We start from the raw sequence: 21,883 nt of genomic DNA on the forward strand, positions 1-21,883 counted from the left end.
GAGGAGGAAGCTGCTCAGCATTGTAAGGCATGCTCCAATTTACCTGACAACCTGCTCCCCCCTCACTATACAGATGAGGTTGACAGCTATACTTAACAAATGACTGTGTGCTAGATACATCCCCCTAAACAGTCATAGAAAATGCCTCTTTTGCAGCATTGTGCTTATTATTAGTAATTTTTTGAAGTGGGAACTCACCTCTAACTAATCTAGTACTATAATTATTGGGAGGCTTAGGGTCCAGGCCTTCCGGTTTGGAGTTCTCACAACTATCTTATAAATTCGGCATTCTAAGGAAGTCAACTGGCTGGACCCCCTTTCCTCTTTCCCTTCTTTCGCAGCAGTGGTAGTGCAAAGAAAGTTGAAGTGCTGGACTTTTTATTACATTCAATTTCAACTAAGGATAATTTGATAAATGAAACTGGATTCTTAGGATCTGTTCAAGCATCCCTTATGGCTATTGTTCCCCTTTGATAGGTCCAGATTGTTCAGAAAAAAAGCTGATTTGGTGCTCTAATTATTTAGATTTCATAGTGCTGCAGCTTGATTTTTGGGATTACAAACCCCAGCTAAGCAGTTCCACAATCAGTATTGAAGATTCATGTGTTATTCAAGGGGGTTAGCCTACAAACAAAGCTGGTCCTCTCTACCTGCACAACAACAGGAAGTCCTGTAGGTTCAGGACTGAGGCCACATGTGAAGCGGCTCTAAGTTGCCTACACACATTCACCAGCCAGTAAGGACCAGGATACAACTTTTCCTCCTCAGCTGGAGATTTCGGGGCTGATTCTAACCCCGGCGGTCTTCGACCGCCGGGGCGAGGGTCGGCGGGAGCACCGCCGACAGGCCGGCGGTGCCCCGCTGGGCATTCTGACCGCGGCGCTTTGGCCGCGGTCAGAAAGGGTAAACCGGCGGTCTCCCGCCGGTTTACCGCTGCCCTCAGAATCCCCCATGGCGGCGCAGCTTGCTGCGCCGCCATGGGGGATTCTGACCCCCCCCTACCGCCATCCTGTTCATGGCGGGAAAGCCGCCATGAACAGGATGGCGGTAGGGGGGGTCGCGGGGCCCCTGGGGGCCCCTGCCGTGCCCATGCCAATGGCATGGGCACGGCAGGGGCCCCCGTAAGAGGGCCCCGCAAGGTATTTCAGTGTCTGCCTTGCAGACACTGAAATACGCGACGGGTGCTACTGCACCCGTCGCACCTTCCCACTCCGCCAGCTCGATTACGAGCCGGCATCCTCGTGGGAAGGGAGTTTTTCCCTGGGCTGGCGGGCGGTCTTTTGGAGACCGCCCGCCAGCCCAGGGAAAAACTCATAATACCCTCCGCGGTCTTCTGACCGCGGAGCGGTATTATGGGGGCGGAATTCTGGCGGGCGGCCTCCGCCGCCCGCCAGAATTAGAATCACCCCCTTCATCACATCAGACATATGAGGCTTGCCATTTGTGCAAAGGTGCAACACCTGCCTTTGGCTACTCAGAATTCACGAATGTGATGGAAGTGAAGGAGGTCTACTAGCCTATTTCCGGAGGTCAGGAATACATTTATTCCCAAACTTCAGTGACTGGCTGCTAACGGAGAGCTTGTTGCAGGAAGTAGTATACCACCTATGGATGATGTTTGGGTTGTAAGGGAGCTCAGCCTCTGGTGTCTGGCAGAAAGCCAACTCCACATCAGTCTTCTAGAGCTTCAGATGATTTGTCTTCCCCTAAAAAACCTTCCTGTCTTACATCAATGAGAGGCCAGTGCAGGTCCTCATTAACAATATGAATATCAAATGGTAATCAACAAGCAGGTTAGAGTGGAGTCCTGGCTTCTGTGCTAGAAGACTCTAGGTCTCTGGAAATGGTGAACCAGCAAAATTTATTTTTTGTTAGTCAAACGCGTTGCAGGGCCCCTGACTGCCAGGGTAGACAAGCTGACCAAGGATCGGCTGGCAGACCACGAGTAGCATTAACACCCGGAGGTGGCATGGGGCATTTTCCATCAGTGGGGCGTGCCCTGGATAGATCCACTTGCCTCCACTGAGAATGTGCAGTGTCAAAACATCTGCACATTAGAATTTGCTTCAAGAAAAGCATTAGGAGGCTTATTCCATCATTCCATCTGCAATAACATCAATCAGAAGAACAAGTTACTTAACTTTGGTAACGCTGGCTCTGCAAGATGCTTTATCTAACCGCTGATACATCACAACCGTCCCTCCACCCAGTATGCAAAATGAACTTGCATACATTATAATAATGTCCCAAGTTAGTATTCAGCACACCGCCACCGACAGTTTGTTCAAAGTGCTCCTCATATGAGGGCAGAGAAGGAGAAAAATTAAGAACCTGATGTCAGTGCTTTTGGGGGTACTTATTTGTGACTCCACGCCATCACTTCTGGCGTAGGTAGTTTGGATTCTCCAAGGAGGCATACCGTGCCATGTGGCAGTACGCAGAATCACTGCTGAAGAATTCTCTAGATGCAGTCTACCATTTGGGGGTATTCAAAAGGTGAGGACTCTGCAGTTAGAGTATCCCGAAAAAAGTATCACTGGATATAAACACTTGTCCATCACGCCTACTCCAGGAGGTACAAGGGCAGTGCTCAAATGTTTTAAGTCATGCAAAAGTAAGTCATTCTATCCTGCTTTTTTTATTTAGCATTCTCAGACTTGTAGTCCTGAACTTCCTTTAATGAAATTATGGCCTCAAGTCACAAAACACAAACAAAAAAAAACCTGAAGAGATGATGTACTTATGCCTGAGCCTGGCATGCTTGAGAGCTCTGATGTGCCAGGAGTCAGTTGGACTTCAGTCACAATACTAGCTCCTACCGCAACACAATGTCAATAGGTGTCCTGACCACTGGGAGCAAGAGTCTCGTAAGGAGCTGGGCTGAGGCTTTTTTGAGCTCTGCTCTGGATTGGTGGTGCACTTGAAACAGCTGCTGGAATTCTTAGCTATTAAACAACTGTAGGATAGTGCCTCTTTTAACATGCTCAACTACCAACTTCTTGCCTGGTTTCTGGTGTAATTTTGACTGAAAGTGCACTGGGTTCCAGCTAACCAGGTCCCCAGTACCAAAGCTCTTTCCCCAAAGCTGCACAGGTTTTCTCAATTTGCTAAACCTTTAGCACCTACTGTAAATCCCTAGTAAATGGTACTTCTGGTACCTACAGCCTGGGGTGCTAACCAAGCACATGACAGGCTGCCATTGCAGGTTGCATGTCTTGGTCAGACAAAAGTGAAAACATAACATGGCACACAGCCTGTGTGCCATGTCCCCTAACAATGCATGCAACATATGTAAGTCACCTCTCTAGCAGGCCTTCCATCCCTAAGGCAGGGTGTATTACATTACACGTGATGGCATATCTGCATGAGCAGATAAGACTGTGCTATGTCCTTGTCGATTCTCAGACATAGAGCCTCATTACGAGTTTGGCGGGCGGCAGAGGCCACCCACCAAACTCATTCCTTCATCAGGCCGCCTGGCGGTGTCGGCGGTCAGACCGTGGCGGCTCCACCATGTTCATAATGTGGCAGTCAGACCGCCACGACTGCAGTGGTCCGACCACCACCATTGGTCTAGCGGTCTGAAGACCACCAGACTCATAATGAGGCCCATAGTGAGTGGCCAGGAAAGCCATTTTAAATATATGTGCTAGACACTGGTCACAACAAGTTCCCCAGCTACATGAAGCCTTCATTGAAGACAGGGATTTTACTATCAAACATCTTATATTAATAAATCCTCACTGATGTCAGTGAGGGATTTATTAATTACTGCACCCAGAGGGCACCTTAGAGATACCCCCTGAAAACATACCAGCTACTAGTGTACTGACTGACTGGTCCTGGCCAGTTCAGCCACCCTAGACATGTTTTATATCCCCCCCAAGGTGAGAGCCAGCACTCTCGAGGGCCAGAGACAAAAGTCAATATTGGATGGGGGTGTTAGCACCTTTCCCAGGCAGGATGGACATTCCAGGGCTGGGAGCTTCAAAGGCCTAGCCGCCTCTGTAATGCGACTCAGGTCTCTCCAGATGGCAGATATGACCACCCCCCCACCCTGGCCCCACTTTTGGCGGCAGCAGAGGTGGGAAAATTAGTCAGATTAGGAGTTGTGCCCTCTTCATGCCAGTCCCACCCCTAAGGTGGACGAGCTGAAGTGGACACTACTTTTTAAATTCCTCCATCTTGTTTGGAAGTAATTAGGCCACTAGGGTTAGGGTTATGCCCACTTCCCAGCGGAGGTGGTCATAAACAGGGTATACTCACCCTCAAGGTGGTCAGCCCATTGGCTACCACCTGGCACTCCCTGTAGCATTTCTAAATTGAGTATTTAGGTGGCACCCCTGAACCCTAGGAATCAGATCCTGACTACCTACAAAGACAAAAACACAGAGGAGTCGCACCTGCAGAAAAGGAAAAGAAGCATCTGACTCTGTACCAGCCCCATCACCGTGCTTGCTGACCTCGACTGATTGTGCCCAAAAAGATGACTCGTGCCTCCGCTGAGCCTCCAAGAAATCCAGGAGTACTGCCTGCCTTCTACAAAGAGTCAGACTCCAGTGAGGAGCCGAACTGCTCTGCAACAAAGTTTCAAGAAAGGACTCTGTAGCCCTTGGAACAGCAAAGACCCGACACCTGAAGTGAACTTTGCACCTGACGTCCATGACCCGAGGTGAAGCCAACCAAAGGTGCCAGCCAAGTTCCTTATCTGTCTAGAGTCCATGCAGGTCACTCTCTCCTGCAGCCTTTTGGTGAGAAAAAACCCAACACCTTCAGCAACCACTGCACCTGTCGCCCCCAAAGCAATCTGAGGTGGGTCACTAGTGCCAACGATGTCCATGGCTCCTCCTAGCTCCAGTCCACCTTGGGTCCCCCCCGGCGGACTCCCCAATGATGCCTGCAGCCTCAGGCTCACAAGAACCAACTCCCATAGTAAACCATTGGGCACCCGATGCCTTACTGCACCCCTGCGCCCGGCTGCCCCATTGCTACCCAGAGTGATCTGCTGGTGTGGTTCTGATCAGTGCCCAGTATTTACCTTGACTCTCTGAGATTGTCCTTTTAAGTAGTTATTAACCCTGTGTTTGCTGAACATTGTTTTCCTCCATAGGATAACATTGAAGAACTCTGAGAATTGCACCGTGTTGATTTTTGAATCTGAAATGTATTTATGCTTGAAAAAGTACATACCTGAATACGAAGCTCTTATTTTGAAACATATATAAACAAAAGTATTATTTTTCTAAATTGGTCTCAGATTTAATCTTTGAGTGTGTGTCTCAATTATTGCCTCTGTGAGTACAACACATGCTTAGCACTACCCTCTGATAAGCCTAACTGCTCACCCTCACTACCACAAAATACACCATTACCTATCTACTTTTGCCTCTGCAAACCAGCTGGGGAGCCACTGGGCTCTCTGCATGGTGTACTCTTTTTAGTGCACCATATGGAGCACATCATATAGAGAGCCAGCTTCTTATAATAACTATATTATTATTAGTAATTAAACTATTAACATAACTGTATCACTCAAAAGACATGCTCTGTTTCTTTGTTTCTGTCTCCTTTTTAGGTCGAACATAGCAGTGCGCAGGCGTTGCTTTTCGACTTGTTGTAATCTATTCTGTGGGCTTTAACCATGCCCATCTCACACCCATTACTATCATTCGTCCCTGGAATTCCCTTAATATCATTGGAAAATGCTTTACGTTTGTCCGGCCTTGAGGCTGTTTTGATACGCCGTACAGACTGACCCTATTACATGGATTATTGCACCATCTGCCATATACTTTAGCATGGGCAGACTATTTTTTTCTTTTGTCTCTCATCTTCTTGCTCCATAGTGGACATGGCGTTTTTACGTTTCATACAGCACTGATTGAGTTTGACCACAAACTCAATCAGCGGTATTGGAATGCTTTGCTTGACTACCAGTTATGTCACACTGTTCACACTGTTACCGAATCAGAGCAATTTCAGTTTTGCTTTTGTCTCTCTCCATCACGCTTCACGGCAGTTTGATCAGAGGTATTGGAGCGATGCAGCTGTTTTAGAAGTGAAAACACAGAAATCCTCAGCACAGCTCTCCTGGCACAGCTGGAGAGCTGATACTACAATATTCACTGCACTTGAGAAACTTGGAATTTCGGGGCCTTGGGTCAAATGTATTTTGGGAGCCTCTGTTTGTAACAGATTTGAATTTCTGATCCAGTTCCAGCTCTTTCTCACCCTCTTTGGCCAGGTCACTGACAATGCACAGACACACCCGTCCCAATTCTTAATGCATTTACATCTAATATTCATGGATAGTGATGTGTGTTTTCAATAATTGTAACACAGAGCAGCTCACTAATACTACTGTAAATAACCTCTGTGACACCCTCCCATTTCTCATATGTGAGGTCCTGTTTTGGTGTTAAACAACCTTTATTTTATGGATACTGCATTAAAAATAAAAAAATAAAAATCAGAAAATGTCATTAACAGTCCCTCAGACATCACCTACTTTAAAAATAAATTACGAGGGGTGTGGCCAGCATGCACGCTGAGTAAGACTTGCAGCCGAGGAGCTCCAGGTCCCGGGGGATATAAAACAGCGTCCTCTGCTATATCGGACCCCGCAGCTGCATTTGCTCAACGGAAAGGAGCTGAGGAGGACGAGGCGGGCCTGCTGCTGGTGGGGGGAGCCACCGAGAAGCTGGCAGACTGAGGGAAAACGCTGCGACCGGGCCTAGCTGGAGCCGCCATCTTGGCAGACAGAGTGGCGGGTGTCTGACCAGCGGTCTGCGGGCTGGGAGCGGGAGCCCGCGGACACCGAGTGAGTAGGCCCTGGGCGGCCGGTGGAAGGGTCTTGCCAGGCTGCAGGGGGTCTGCCACCTCCTCGCGCAGCAGTCCGCGACCTGCGCTTGGGACGGCTGGGCCTGGGGCTTGCTATGTACCACACGGACACAGGGGCTGAGAGCCAGGACGCTGGAGGGATGGCTGGAGCTGTAATGAGCGACAAGAAGGAGGGGCTTGCTGGAGATGCAGCATGAGGGCCCAAAGGTGAGCTGAGTGTGTGGGAGGCTCAGAGGAGGGCCCCAATGGAGGACTGTGGGTCCATTTAAGCCTGTACTGATTCTGGCCCCCCGCAAAGGACCTCATAGCAAGGTGGGATGCAAGGTGGGATGCAGGGCAGCTGGACACTGGTTTGGTCCCGCAGCGCTTAAGAAAGGTGAGGCAGATAGAAAAGAGAGGGGCTGCTAAGGTTAGGAGCTGGGCGGTTGTTCCCATATTTGAAGGGCCCCCCTTCTTCTCCACCCAGTCTGCCTGTTAGAAGTATCGCCTGCAGTGCTGGGGTGCAGTGAGGACAGGGACAAGCGTGCACCGGCATGGAGCACCTAACCTTGACACAGCCGAGGGGGATTCCCTGGGGATCACTTGCAACATGCCACGCACTAAGGCTACCAGGGAGACCCCAGATACAGCCATGTGGACCAAGCCCCCGGGAGCCACCATGGAAGCGAAAAGCACGCCCCAGCTGGTGCTAGAGGTGGTGGGCCACACCCATAATACAGGACTATATGAACCACTTCCTCCAAGAAATAAGGAAAGAAATTACATACCTCAAAGACGACCTCAAATCCTGCATCCGAGAAGTCCAAAAACAGGTGACTGAGGTTGGTGAGAGGGTGGACGACCTTGAGCATTGTGTAGACGCACAAGCAGAAGATCAAGAAACGCTTTGGAGGCAAATGGCAACATTGGAAGAGCAGCACATTGATCTCCAACTCAAGCCGGAAGACTTAGAGAACAGAAGCCGCCAAAATAATGGCCGAATACGGGGGGGGGGAGGAATAGACATTATGACCTACACAGCAGCCCTTTTGTGTGTGGTCGGGGGGGATCCCCTGTGACCACTGCCATTACTTGACAGAGCCTATTGGGTGGCGACAGTACCGGGGCGCACCAATGCCACACCGGACATCCTGGCTCAAATACACTACTACACAGAAAAATAAGCCATCATCCAGGTGGCGCAACAGAGCACTGGCCTAGAGTACCAGGGACACAGGATTAAAGCATATCAAGGCCTCGCCATCACCACTTTAAGGAGACGCTAAGACTTCAAGGCTGTAACTGACAAAGTACGAACATTAAATGTCAAATATCAATGGGGTCATCCCTTTGCCCACATCTTTGAAAGGGAGGGCAAGAGACGTGCCCTCTGTTCACTTGTTGAGGCGAAACAGCTGCTGGGTCTCCCTATATCAGAGGAAGCCGGGATAAAAAATGCTAAACTCCACCTGGATCACAGTGGGGAAGAGTCGCCCAGACAGGAGCTGGGTGGCGACATCCTCACAGGACACAAAGATAGGCATTATACAGCACCTGCGGAACATGAACAATCCACCTTCGCCATCGTGGTCCGGCGTGAGCTCCACTGGAGAGGACTGCTGCTCTGATGCCCAGTAGTGGTTCGCTGCTGGACCAGGCTATTCGCTGGTTGGTACTTACCTGTCTGGTGGCACCAGCCCCCGGTGATCCCCTGTAGCATCCTCCGTACTCTTGAATTAATTTCACAACAGCTCCATGAAGTAGCACTGCTTCCTTGCCCCAGGTACCTCGTCCTACTGGGGGATGGCATCTCCATGGAGAAGCTTGTGACTCTACATGGCTCCCTAACCAAGACGGATACATAAGTTGGGCCCCATTGGCCTAGAATTGTTTTTGAATGTTGTTCTCATCTGTTGGACCTGGCCTTTTTACAGGGTCATCCCCAAACCTTTTGCCTCCTTCATCCTATTTGTTCTGACCTGTTATTGTTGGCTTTTGAACTCTGGGCACTTTACCACTGCTAACCAGTGCTAAAGTGCATATGCTCTCTGTGTAAATTGTACTGTTGATTGGTTTATACTTGATTGGACTATTTAATTTACTTATAAGTCCCTAGTAATGTGCACTATATGTGCCCAGGGCCTGTAGATTAAATGCTACTAATGGGCCTACAGCACTCGTTGTGCCACCCACTTAAGTAGCCCCTTTACCTTGTCTCAGGCTTGCCATTGCAAGGCCTGGATGTGCAGTTTCACTGTCACCTCGACTTGGCATTTAAAAGTACTTGCCAAGCCTAAACCTCCCCTTTCTCTACATATAAGTCACCTCTAATGTGTGCCCTAGGTAACCCCTAGAGCAAGGTGCTGTGTGGGTGAAAGGCAGGACATGTACTTGTGTAGTTTACATGTCCTGGTAGTGTAAAACTCCTAAATTATTTTTTACACTACTGTGAGGCCTGCTCCCTTCATAGGCTAACATTGGGGCTGCCCTCATACATTATTGAAGTGGTAGCTGCTGATCTGAAAGGAGTAGGAAGGTCATTTTTAGTATGGCCAGAATGGTTATACAAAATCCTGCTGACTGGTGAAGTTGGATTTAATATTACTATTCTAGAAATGCCACTTTTAGAAAGTGAGCTTTTCTTTGCACTTAAATCTTTCTGTGCCTTACAATCCACGTCTGGCTGGGTTTAGTTGTCAGCTCCTTGTGCATTCACTCAGACACACCCCAAACACAGGGTACTGAACCTCACTTGCATACATCTGCATTTTGAATGAGTGTTCCTGGGCTGGGAGGGTGGAGGGCCTGCTCTCACACAAAGGACTGCCACACCCCCTACTGGGACCCTGGCAGACAGGATTGAACTGAAAGGGGACCTGGTGCACTTCTTAGCCACTCTTTGAAGTCTTCCCCACTTCAAAGACACATTTGGGTATAAAACAGGGCCTCTGCCCTACCACCTCAGACACTTGCTGGAGAAGAGTCCTGAACCAGAACCTGCATCTTGCCAAGAAGAACTGCCTGGCTGCTCAACGGACTCACCTGACTGCTTTCTACAAAGGATTGCTGCCTTGCTGTTGGCCTTGCTGAACTCTTATCTTGCTGCAGAAGTGCTCTCCAAGGGCTTGGATAGATCTTGCCTCCTGTTCCCTGAAGTCTCAGGACCAAAAAGACTTCTTTCTTTCAACCAGACTTTCAACCGGACTCCTTGTGCGCTGAAAAATTCGACACACAGCTTGCTCCGCGGTGAAAAATTCACTGCACGCCGATCCGGAAAGACAGCGCTCGACCCCGCAAGGAAAAGATCGACGCAACGCCTGCAGTGCGACCGGAACTTCGACGCACGGCCCGCCTGGACAACGCCGCCCGATTTCCAGAGAGGAAATCGGCGCGACGCCTGCCCTTAGGGAGAAAATTCCACGCGCAGCCCACCAGAACGACGCGCAGCCAGACAACAAGCCCAGGAATCCACGCACAGACCCCGGGACATCTGGGAATCCCGCGACCCACAGAGGAGACTGGTCTGCGTGCAGGAAAATGACGCACACCTTCCCCGCGTGAAAAATAACGACGCAAGTCCGTGTGTGAAGGGGCGAAACGGACGCACACACCATTCTTACCGGAAAACGACGCACGTCTTCCCCGCGTGGAAAATAAACAACGCAAGTCTGTGTGTGAAGGGGCGAAACCGACGCACACACCATTTTTCCACGCATCTCCTCCTCTGCGCCCCTCTGTGGAGATTTTCCACTCCAAACCAGGTACTTTGTGCTTTAAAGAGACTTTGGGGGTCATTCTGACCCGGGCGGGCGGCGGGAGCCACCCGCATGGAGGGAACCGCAGAATGACCGCACCGGCCATTCTGGCTTTCCCCGCTGGGCCGGCGGGCGACCGCCAGAAGGCCGCCCGCCGGCCCAGCGGGAAACCCCCTTCAACAATGAAGCCGGCTCCGAATGGAGCTGGTGGAGTTGTAGGGGTGCGACGGGTGCAGTGGCACCCGTCGCGATTTTCAGTGTCTGCAAAGCAGACACTGAAAATCTTTATGGGGCCCTGTTAGGGGGCCCCTGCACTGCCCATGCCAGTGGCATGGGCAGTGCAGGGGCCCCCAGGGGCCCCACGACACCCGTTCCCGCCATCCTGTTCCTGGCGGTAAAAACCGCCAGGAACAGGATGGCGGGAAGGGGGTCGGAATCCCCATGGCGGCGCTGCAAGCAGCGCCGCCATGGAGGATTCCCTGGGCCAGGGGTAAACCGGCGGGAAACCACCGGTTGCCCTTTTCTGACCGCGGCTTTACCGCCGCGGTCAGAATGGCCCAGGAAGCACCGCCAGCCTGTTGGCGGTGCTTCCGCAGTCCCCGGCCCTGGCGGTCATGGACCGCCAGTGTCGGAAGGACCCCCTTTGTTTGCTTTTTAAAGACTTAAGACACTTTATATCACTTTTCAGTGATATCTCTACAATTTCATATTGCATCTTTTATCGTTTTGACCTCAAAATACCCAGATAAATATTATATATTTTTCTAAACACTGTGTGGTGTATTTTTGTGGTGCTATATTGTGTTAATGTATGATTTATTGCACAAATACTTCACACATTGCCTTCTAAGTTAAGCCTGACTGCTCAGTGCCAAGCTACCAGAGGGTGGGCACAGGAAAATTTGGATTGTGTGTGATTTACCCTGACTAGAGTGAGGGTCCTTGCATCATCTCTTACTTTTCAGGTCTACACTAGGTCATTGGGATGGTGGGGAGACACATGGTTCTAACAGATATGCAAGGCAAGGGCAGAGGGGGGACTGTGGCCGCCCAAACGGACGAGCCGGAACTCCAGAAGTAGGCACAGCAAACACCCACCCCCTTCCAGATGAGTAATTGGGGAGGGGGGCATGAAACTATTATATCTAAATATAAGGGAGCTCAACTCTCCGAAGAAGCGCAACCAGCTGTGGCAATAAATTCTCCAAAATGACCCCAATGTCGTTTTCCTCCAGGAGACACATATACGCGGGATAGACAGGCATTGGATGGCCCCCCAAAATACCCTGGGCGATATTGGGCATATATGGATACCAAGACGCTGGGGTGGCCATATTCTGCAAAGCACACCTTAGCCCACACATCACAAAAGTTATCAGGGACATGGAAGGACGGTATCTGATCATACAACTACAGAAAGGTGCAGAACGCCTCACCCTGCTTCACATATATGCGCCTAACATAGTTCAGGATGCCTACCTGTGCTGCGTACTGTAGTCCAAACTGGAGGGACTTGGGGGGACATTATAGTGGCAGGGGCTTGAATACGGTGGGAGACCCTGAACTGGACCAACACACTAATACACAGCAGGTGACAGGAGCCATATCAGCACAGCTAAAGTGGGATATACTAGATCAATGTCTTACAGATGCCTGGGGTTATTGGCACCCAGACACTCAAGACTACACCTTTTACTCCCACATCTATGCCACATACCCCCACATAGACTATCTCTTCCTCTCGCATAAGCTTTTACAAGCACTTGACACCATTGCAATCTCAGACATATCCATTTCTGATCATGCACACATAGAAGCGGTATGGTCTCTGCCCAGCAGAGCCCAGAGGGGACCCCCCAGGTGACAGCTCCCAGCGAGGTTGCTGAGTGACACACTAGACGTAGCTGAGATCCGAAAGGGCATTAATGACTACTTCACTCACAACACAAACAATCTCTCTGCACACTGTATGGTATGGCTTTAAGGCTACTATTCGGGGAGTAATATCCACAAAAACCATTGCACACAGCAGAGAAGAGCACGTAGTAGAGCAAAATCTAACTTCTGAGCTAAAAGTATTGGAACAACAAGATAAGGTCCGCCCTACACGCCGGAACAAATGGCAGCTGGCCCTTCTGAGGGGCCAACTATTTGCACACAAAATAAATAAGGCTGAAAGGTCTCTTTTGGCTCTCAAACAACATTATTACGAAGGGGGTAACAAGGTAGGAAAACTACTGGCACGCAGGTTGCAACAACAGCACCGTAAAGCACATATAACTATACTCCGGAAATCAGATGGATCATAGGTAGTCACAAAAAGGGATAAACGGAACGAGCTCTGCACCTACTGTCAGATCCTTTATGGTAGGGACACAACATCGCAGGAGCAGATTGATGCATATTTGGGCATCCGCGACTGGGCCCCACTGGAGCCTGTGCATAGAGGGGCCTTAGAATCCTCTATCTCAGCAGAAGAGATTTGTAATCGCTTCCCATAGGCAAGGCACCGGATGGCCTCCCGGTAACCTTCTACCGGCTGTTTCTTCCTGACATAGCCTCATCTGCTTAAGCTATACAATTATTTTGCCAAGGAAATGGGGCTCACCCCACAGACCATGCTCATCCCCAAGCCGGAAAATTACCCTACCCAGTGTGCCTCCTACCGCCCCATTGCACTGCTCAATACCGATGCTAACATCTACATGAAGATACTAGCGACTAGACTTGAGAAACATATGCCTGGCCTCATAGACCCTGACCAGGTGGGCTTCATTCAACATCGGCAGGGAGCGGGCAACGTCTGATTGAGAAGGTCAATCTGCACACAACCCCTTTATGCCTTCTCTCACTGGATGAGGAGAAGGCATTTGACAGGGTTGACTGGAGGTTTTTCCGCTCTGTTTTAGTGAGGGTGGAGCTGAGCCCGGGTATGGTCTCCAGAATTATGGCATCTTTCGTGTCCCCATTGGCTGCTATTTGAGTGAACGGAAAACTCACAGATCCCATCATTATTGGACGTGGCACCTGGCAGGGGTGCTCCCTTTCGCTGCTTATATTTGCCCTAGCGGTGAAGCCTCTGGCCATTGTAATACGCTGCAGCAGGCAGATTAAGGGGATACCCTTTGCGGGGCAAGAGCATAAAATCAACTTGTTCGCTGATGACCTTCTCTTAACATTAACCCGGCTGTATACTTCAATACGAGCGACGGTAGCCTGCCTAGCAAACTTTTTACGGATTCAAAGTGAACCTCTCCAAATCGCAGAACTTGAACATCACCATCCCAAAGTCAGATGTTCGGGAGCTGCAAGATCTGCTGCTATTTCGCTAGGCCCCAGGTAAGATAAAATATTGGGGGATCTTTCTTACACCCACGTTGAAAACGTGGACGAGCATAAACTGGCTGATACTTAGTCAGGTGCTCCTTGAGGATCTCAGATGATGGAAACCACTCTACATATCATGATTGGGACACATAAACATAGTGAAAATGAATATGCTCCCACGGGTGCTATACCGGTTTCAATCTCTCCCTACGTTGATCCCCTGAGGTGACATGCTGAGACTCCAGCGTGACCTGCAAGCCTTTATTTGGGGCGGGAGGGCTCCCCGCCTCTCCAACTCTCTCCTAATGCAGCCTCAGGATAGGGTTGCCCAAATCTATTGGACTATTATGCAGCAGCACACCTATGATACGTCTTGGCATGGACGTTGAGGGAGAGGGAGAGCCATTGGTTCCATATGGACACGGTGGTGGCATGCCACCCCTTGTAGGACCTGGCGTGGCTTCCCCGACATGCTCCTGTTCACAGTGCGTATTTAGCAACCCCAACCCAGACTGTCCTATGGGTGTGGGATAGGTTGGCAGAATGAAGGGGCCTGACCACTTTCCCATCACCCAACACACTACTGGCACGCAATCCCACGTTCCCCCCAGCTCTAGTTCTGTGTACCTTTGGGGATTGGACAGACGCAGAATGTAGACCCCTATTCGACCTCTTTAAGGGCGATACCATAAAAACGTTCAAGCAATGTCAAAAGGACTATGGGCTACCTGAGGTGGGGTGTTTGCAATATCTGCAGCTTAGACATTGGGCACTACACTCTTCAGTACATTCTGGTTTCACCTGCCCATACACTTCCTTTGAAACACTCGTCAGGACATATTACGAATCCCGGGGGCTATTCTCCAACATCTATCGGGTTCTGCAACACTCTACACCTCAGAAAACTTATCACTATCAGCGCCAGTGGGTTGTAGGCCCAACTGACAATATCCCTCTCAAATAATGGGAAAGATTATAGCAGGATATCCCTAAAACATACTGCTGTCTCTCCCTCAGAAAAACTGCTTGCAAGCTCATGTACCAATGGTACCATCACCCTGCATGACTGGACTGGCACTCACATACCCGGGCACCTCGGACTCCTGCTGGAGATGCAGCTTAGTGCGGGGTGACTTCTTTCACATATGGTGGAAGTGTGCGCCGATCGCCATCTTTTGGAAGGAAGTTCTAAGCCACAGAAAAGAAGTAGTGGGGTTCCCCATGCCGGTCACGGTTCGTACCGAGATTTTGGGACTACGGCCCGCTCAGCAGGCAACCATCTCCAACACCGACTGGGCCCTTACAAGCTACATGATGCACACAGCCAGGCAACTAATAGCTATAGCATGGAAGCAAACAACATCACCCTCTCTGGCTCAGTGGTTTACTCGACTATGGCAAGTCATGGCTATGGAACGCATCTTGCATAGTCTGTCCCTTATGGATGACAAATTCTAGGCTATATGGCGCCCTTGATAAGCTATTTTACACATACTGAGTACTCTTTATTTAATCCGGCCCGGTTTAGAGCACTACAACTCTTCTGGAGACACTTTGCTGCTTTCCCATCTGACGTCACATAGGATAGGCGTGCCTAGCACGACACATAGATATCAAATGGGAAATACACTACTTGCCTAAAGGTGTGTGATAACACCCCAACGGTACATGACCTGAATACTGTATTGTTGCTTCCTGTTGGTTTTCTATGTTGAGCACTATTCCCTCTCCTCTATGTACCTTTGTAGGAGCAAGCAATTTGGAAGATACTTAACATGATGTGCATCGCTTTGCTTTTCAATTCATGAGAATACGTCACCCAGGGTTCAACATGTGTATACGTTGATTGCGGGACATGAAGCGCTGATTGCCCTTAGTGCACAGCTGTGGTTTTTTTCGCTACCTGTTGAAACTTAAAGAGATTCTACACACAAAAAATAAATTGCAAGAAAACTGTACTAAAAACAATCTAAGAAATGTTCAAGGTCATAGGGGCAAGACTCTCTGCAGTAAGTGGAAGTGCTTAAGTTATATGCAGGGCCACTGGAATTTTGTGGCAGAGGGGACCAGTTCATGCAGCAGGGCTGACTAATTTATATGGCAGGAAAAGTCCAGCTATGCATTTATAACACCAGTAGCTTTAACTGAAATGCGAGACCTACTGCATTGCAAATGCTTGTCCTTTCTCTGCTTGGTCTTTTAGAAGTGATTGTTAATGTTGTTTTTTATCACTGGACTGAGAGGGAGGGTTCCTTCGGGACCACAGACCCCTTGCTTGCACTGTGACATGTTATGGTCTTTTAACCTGTGCAGGCAGAAGGCATCCGGCGTGTGGGTGCTGCCCCAGCTGTGCTGCTGTGTTTAGTATCAACGCTGCACACCTGTATTAAGGTCTCACCACAGCAAGAATGCAGATGGTGATGGTGATGGTGCAGTTGTATCTACACAACTAGGGTTGCCATCTTATTCAGAGAAAAATACCAGCCACCTATTCACGTTTTAACATCCTCTAAAGCAACTTACATGATTCATAAGTCCAGGTTTATTAAAAACAAAGCCTGTATTCATTTTTAGCATGGCCTTTCTTTGTTTACTTCAATTAACATTTAGGGATCGAACGCATTTTAAAGTGATTATTTTTATATTTACTGTTTAAATTATGTACTAACAAGGGGGAAAAGACGACGTTAGGTGATTTTTCAAATTTTTGTACTAGCTAGGGCATAGAAATGCCAGTCATGCCAGTAGAAAACCTTCCAAGTGTCAAACCTATGCACAGAACAGAGAGGGGAAAGAGTCCGGGACCAATTCACGACTATCTGCCGACCGCCCACTTCTCTGTGGTTCATGAGCTGTTAAAAGGAACTGGTTGGGGTGGGCACCTTCAGTACTGCACAACGCGCAAGGGGCTGCCTCGGACGGCTCCAATCACTATCCCTGCGAGGAGAAAGAGGCAAGCTAAGATCCAGTCAGGCGCGCTCAGGGGCGTGGCCTTCAGTGCACAGGCACTGCGCACCCTGTGGCAGTACAGGATGGGAACAAGAGTACAGCCTAAGAAGCCGCCATTTGTGGTCAGAAACAGGCTGCGGGCTCAATGGCTGATTTGCAGGAGCAGTGTGTTGTATGGTTCTGGTTATTGCGGTTCACTCCTTGTTAACTAAAATGCAGTCGTTTTATTAAATCAATCTCTAAAACTCAAACTCCCTTTGTGATTTGTATATGAGACCACACTGGGTATGAGAGAACTGGTTGGGATCTGAGTGACCACGACTTCCTTGGGAAGCACTAAGATGTCATGCGCTCGGCTGCCCAATTGTCTCTTCCCTTTGGACGAGATGAGGCACTGCTACTTAGCCGGAGCAAAACCGGATTTGGGGTGACAAGGGTCCTTTGCCGTGGGTTAGACTTAGTCCCCCACACTGTGAACGATCCTGCCACCCAAAAATCCAGTAGTCTCATTAGGATAATGAGAGCCTACGCGACATGGCACTCACAGTATTGCAGGACAGTTTCCAGAATGTGTTAGTCTAACTTGCAGTTTGTGATTCTTGGGACGGCCATCTGTCGTGCAGATCCAAGGGGATACCCAAGCGTGCTCGGTGAACCCCAAGTTTTCCTGTTGTTCTCCTGACAGAGCTTGCGGAACAAGAGCCCCTCGGAGTAGTTGCGTGAACCACCACACAGCGCTGAGGTTCCAGCAGATGCTGACATTAACCTACCTTCCTTCTGTGTTTTCCAGGGTTCAAGCTGAATCACAAAATCATGCAGGTGCTGGTGGCTCGTTACTCTGACACCGACTTGGGGGTGGACTTCGATAACTTTGTCTGCTGCCTGGTGAAGCTGGAGGCCATGTTCAGTGAGTGCTTCTTTGGGATGTTCCTTGAGCATTGAAGGACACTCTTTGTTCTGCTAACTCCTTTCTGACCTCTTCATCAATGTGTCATCTTCTCACACTGCTTCTGCATGCTGTTTCGGGGTTCTTCATGGTTGAGGTCCATCCTGCCTTCTGTGCTCATAACGTTTGTAAACGTCTTGGCGGTTGTGTATATGGTGACATTGCATTCATTTCTGACATTCAGTTTTCATGGATTTTGGGGGCCCTGGGCCAAACGTATTTTGTACTGTGCACAATGTTGCTCAGGCTCTTGGCCTGCGCTTGCAACAAAATAAATTGCCTCTCTGTTTGCTTTAGGGCTCTTCAGCTCGATGGCCGAAGACGACAGTGAAATCTCCGCTATAGGCCTGGCTGAGGTGAGCTGCTCGGGGCACCCACTTCTATTCTCACCTTGAACTAGAGCACATGAAAGCAGTGCTAAGTAGCATTAGGCATCAGGTGCCACTGCAGTAAGCAGGAATGGTTCTGCATGACCGTGCCTTTCTGTCAGACTGTTCTCTGTAAAACGTCCATGCATGCCCAAACAAGAAGAACTAACACCCATTGAATAAAAATTCATATAGAAACTTAATCATCCACACGTTCACAGTGGATGTGGGTACAAAAGGAGCTCTTTAATAAACACTGCTTAGAATACACATACAGGAAGAAGTCTGCACACACAGAGGAATCAGGTTCTGTTTAAGCATAACATAAGACCAGTGCTTAATTTGTAAATTAAAAGGTGCCGATGCCCAAAACCTTCCTCTTAAACATGCGGCTGCTGCATTTATATGTGCGAGCACGGAATACTGAGAGAGCGTAATCCTGAAGCCATCTCGGGCCTCTTTAACCCATTTACAGCCACTCCCTGCCCCTTCTGCTCATCCTGCAGCTTTCTGCTTTCTCCCATTGTGACACTTTTTTGTTTTTCTCTTCCTCCGTCTTTCCCATATGTGTCTTTTGCTCGCAGTAAATGCTTAAGGCAGAAGAATAAGCCCCGGCCCTCAAAAATAAGTCCCGGTGCTCAGCACCGGAAACAATAAGCACAAATTAAGCACTGCATAAGACTCCAATAGGATCCTCTAGATCATGAGCGCCCTGAGTCTGTCCAGGAGCGCTAGATCCTTGTCCGATATTCACAACAGCAAACAGTAAACAGGAATTCCACTTTTACTTTGCGTATATATTTCTTATAAGGATTTTCTGAAATCATGGTTCGGGATCTTCTGGAATTATGAGAAACAAGAAAGTGACTCAAACAAAAAGTATATCGGGCTCTTGTTCCTAAGCATTGAAAAAGCCTTATGCCTACACATCAGTTCTAGGCAGGGCCACTGGAATTATGTAGCAACAGAAAACCACAATATGCAACAAGGTTGGCTAAATGATGTAGTAACAAAATACTAATTATGTTGAATAATGTGACACATTGTATGCAGAATTATTGAACTGTTTTGGAATTTCAATGCAAAAAAATAACAAGGAAAAATGTTTCACCCCAGTAGTACCAGATTACAGAAGTTGGACGAGTAGTTAACCTTTTCAAAGGATCTACCACTGTGGACACCACCTGTGTTTCTTTTTTTGTTTTTAGTATCTTTTGATTACTTTAAGGTAGAAATATCCCCACAACAAATGCATTATACAATGGAGTATTAGGCAGATGCTTTGGATCCTTATACAGGAAATGTGGCAGCGGCACTATTGCATAATTCCAGTAGCCCTGCATATATGATAGAAAGATGAGGCACCTAGGAATACCCAGTGACAATATTGAACTGAATCACCTTCTTAGAGAAGGTGTGAAATCTTTGAAGAACATTAGCAATCCAACAATGTGGGTAGGGGAGGACACAGCCACAGTGATTGCAGATTTTTAAAACTTGCTCCATCATATTGTGCCCTCTGCAGCGGCCAGTGGGGGGTGTTTGCTGATATACTGATCAAATGTTGGTGTGTTTTTGCCTTCTCAGTGGCTGACACTGACAATGCGTGGTTGAAAAACCGAGAACCAGTCCGCCTGCCAAGACCCCGCGATGGAGCTGGCCCACGCATCCTGCAAGTGCCTCTCTCATCCTCCTAAAAACAAGAAGAAAAGTCAATCTTTGCATTATCATAATCACTGTTTCTCGCCTTACTTATCTCATTCCTCCAAACGCCGCCTTCCTGTAGAGAATGTTGCATACTTCTGTAGCACCTTCATGCTTTCAATCACCCCCGTGCAAGGAGGGGCAAAGGCAAGCTTCTGACCCCAGGGCATGGGGCCAGCTCACAATGTGAATTATATTATGGGGCTTTGTACTGTATTCTGTAATTTGGAAGGTGGGAGGGATGAAGTGGATAGAGTTTTGATTTGCGGTAGGATGGAGTTCGTAGAATAAGCTGCTTATTTTAAGCCGTGCCGCTCTTAATGAATAAGATCACTAATGGCTCAGTAATAAATCATTGCCTGTTTATTCACAAGTTGGTCTTGCCTGGTATTATTGTGCCCAATTAGCAACACCATGCACTCAAGGTGAGAACACCTAAACAAGCTGTTTTTGCTTTGATGAGCTCCCTCCTGTGACTGGAAGACATCATATTGCACATGAGCTCTGATGAAGACATCATATTGCACATGAGCTCTGATGAAGACATCATATTGCACATGAGCTCTGATGAAGACATCATAGTGCACATGAACTCTGATGAAGACTTCATAGTGTACATGAACTCTGATGAAGACATCATATTGCACATGAGCTCTGATGAAGACATCATATTGCACATGAGCTCTAAAGAAGACATCATATTGCACATGAGCTCTGATGAAGACATCATTTTGCACAGGAGCTCTGATGAAGACATCATATTGCACATGAGCTCTAAAGAAGACATCACATGAGCTCTAAAGAAGACATCATATTGCACATGAGCTCTGATGAAGACATCATATTGCACATGAGCTCTGATGAAGACATCATAGTGCACATGAACTCTGATGAAGACTTCATAGTGCACATGAGCTCTGATGAAGACATCATATTGCACATGAGCTCTGATGAAGACATCATATTGCACATGAGCTCTGATGAAGACTTCATATTGCACATGAGCTGTAAAGAAGACATCATATTGCACATGAGCTCTGATGAAGACATCATATTGCACATGAGCTCTAAAGAAGACATCATATTGCACATGAGCTCTGATGAAGACATCATATTGCACATGAGCTCTGATGAAGACATCATAGTGCACATGAGCTCTGATGTCGTTTCTCAGCGTGGCTTCTAACTCTTCAATCCAAAATGGATTGCTTTTTTGTCTCCCACGTTTGGTGGCCTTGTAATCAGTGGCGCTGGAACTAGGGATGCAGGAGGTGTGCAGTTCCCCCCATAAAACCTGCACTATTTTAGATAAAAAATGAATAATACAGGTACTCTTCTCAACAGGCTTTGATATATTAGGGTGATATTATTTACCAGCACCCCACGCTAAAATGCATTCCAGCACCAATGGGAATATACACCGAGTTACACTTTTATTTTTATACTATTGTTACACATTGGGAAATGCATTTTGTCTTTAAAAGAGCTGGATGTGGTGGCATCGTCTGCCACACAACCCATTTGAAGTCAGAATGCCACTTCACACGGTAGTTTTTAACGATGCACTGTGCAGTTGTAGGCAGACCTTTTACACTGCCTTTTGGAGATGAACATGATGCCATTTACATGTCTAGCTGTTGACAGACTTCTGATCTCAATAAAGGTGTGAACTTGCTTCTTCATTATCATTGAAAGTTTATTACTGGCCGAGCCCAATGAAAATCATCACAATAAAAATAAGAAAACTAAATTATTAATTTTCTCTTAAAAATATAGAAATATCTATTTTTTTACTAAAAAAAAACAGTATGCCATGAAATTTACTAACGCATAAAAAGTCATCCAGAATCCCACAATGTACACAATTCCAGTATTCACAGACACACCAAAAACAAAATGACCATTCTATAATCCTACCTTTGTGATCAAATGATTTAGCACAATAAAGCTTCTGTTAAACATAAAATAAATTGTTTCTAGATCAAATAGTTTTTAACCCCTTAGCTGCCGGGCCT

At 48.0% G+C, this 21,883-nt stretch overlaps 1 protein-coding gene across 1 annotated transcript in view; it reads left to right on the top strand.

Annotated features, from left to right (window-relative positions):
• The window catches only part of LOC138296827 (calpain-1 catalytic subunit-like), a 434,447-nt gene extending 414,206 nt beyond the window's left edge, over positions 1–20,241 (top strand). The window contains exons 18-20 of the mRNA XM_069236288.1: positions 17,641–17,757; positions 18,094–18,152; positions 19,752–20,241. Coding sequence (XP_069092389.1) covers positions 17,641–17,757; positions 18,094–18,152; positions 19,752–19,778 — 203 coding nt within the window. The 3' untranslated portion in view covers positions 19,779–20,241. The remainder of the gene's footprint in view (positions 1–17,640; positions 17,758–18,093; positions 18,153–19,751) is intronic.
• The last annotated feature ends 1,642 nt before the right edge of the window (positions 20,242–21,883 follow it).

Source organism: Pleurodeles waltl, chromosome 5, assembly GCF_031143425.1.
Source record: "Pleurodeles waltl isolate 20211129_DDA chromosome 5, aPleWal1.hap1.20221129, whole genome shotgun sequence".
NCBI lineage: Eukaryota > Metazoa > Chordata > Amphibia > Caudata > Salamandridae > Pleurodeles > Pleurodeles waltl.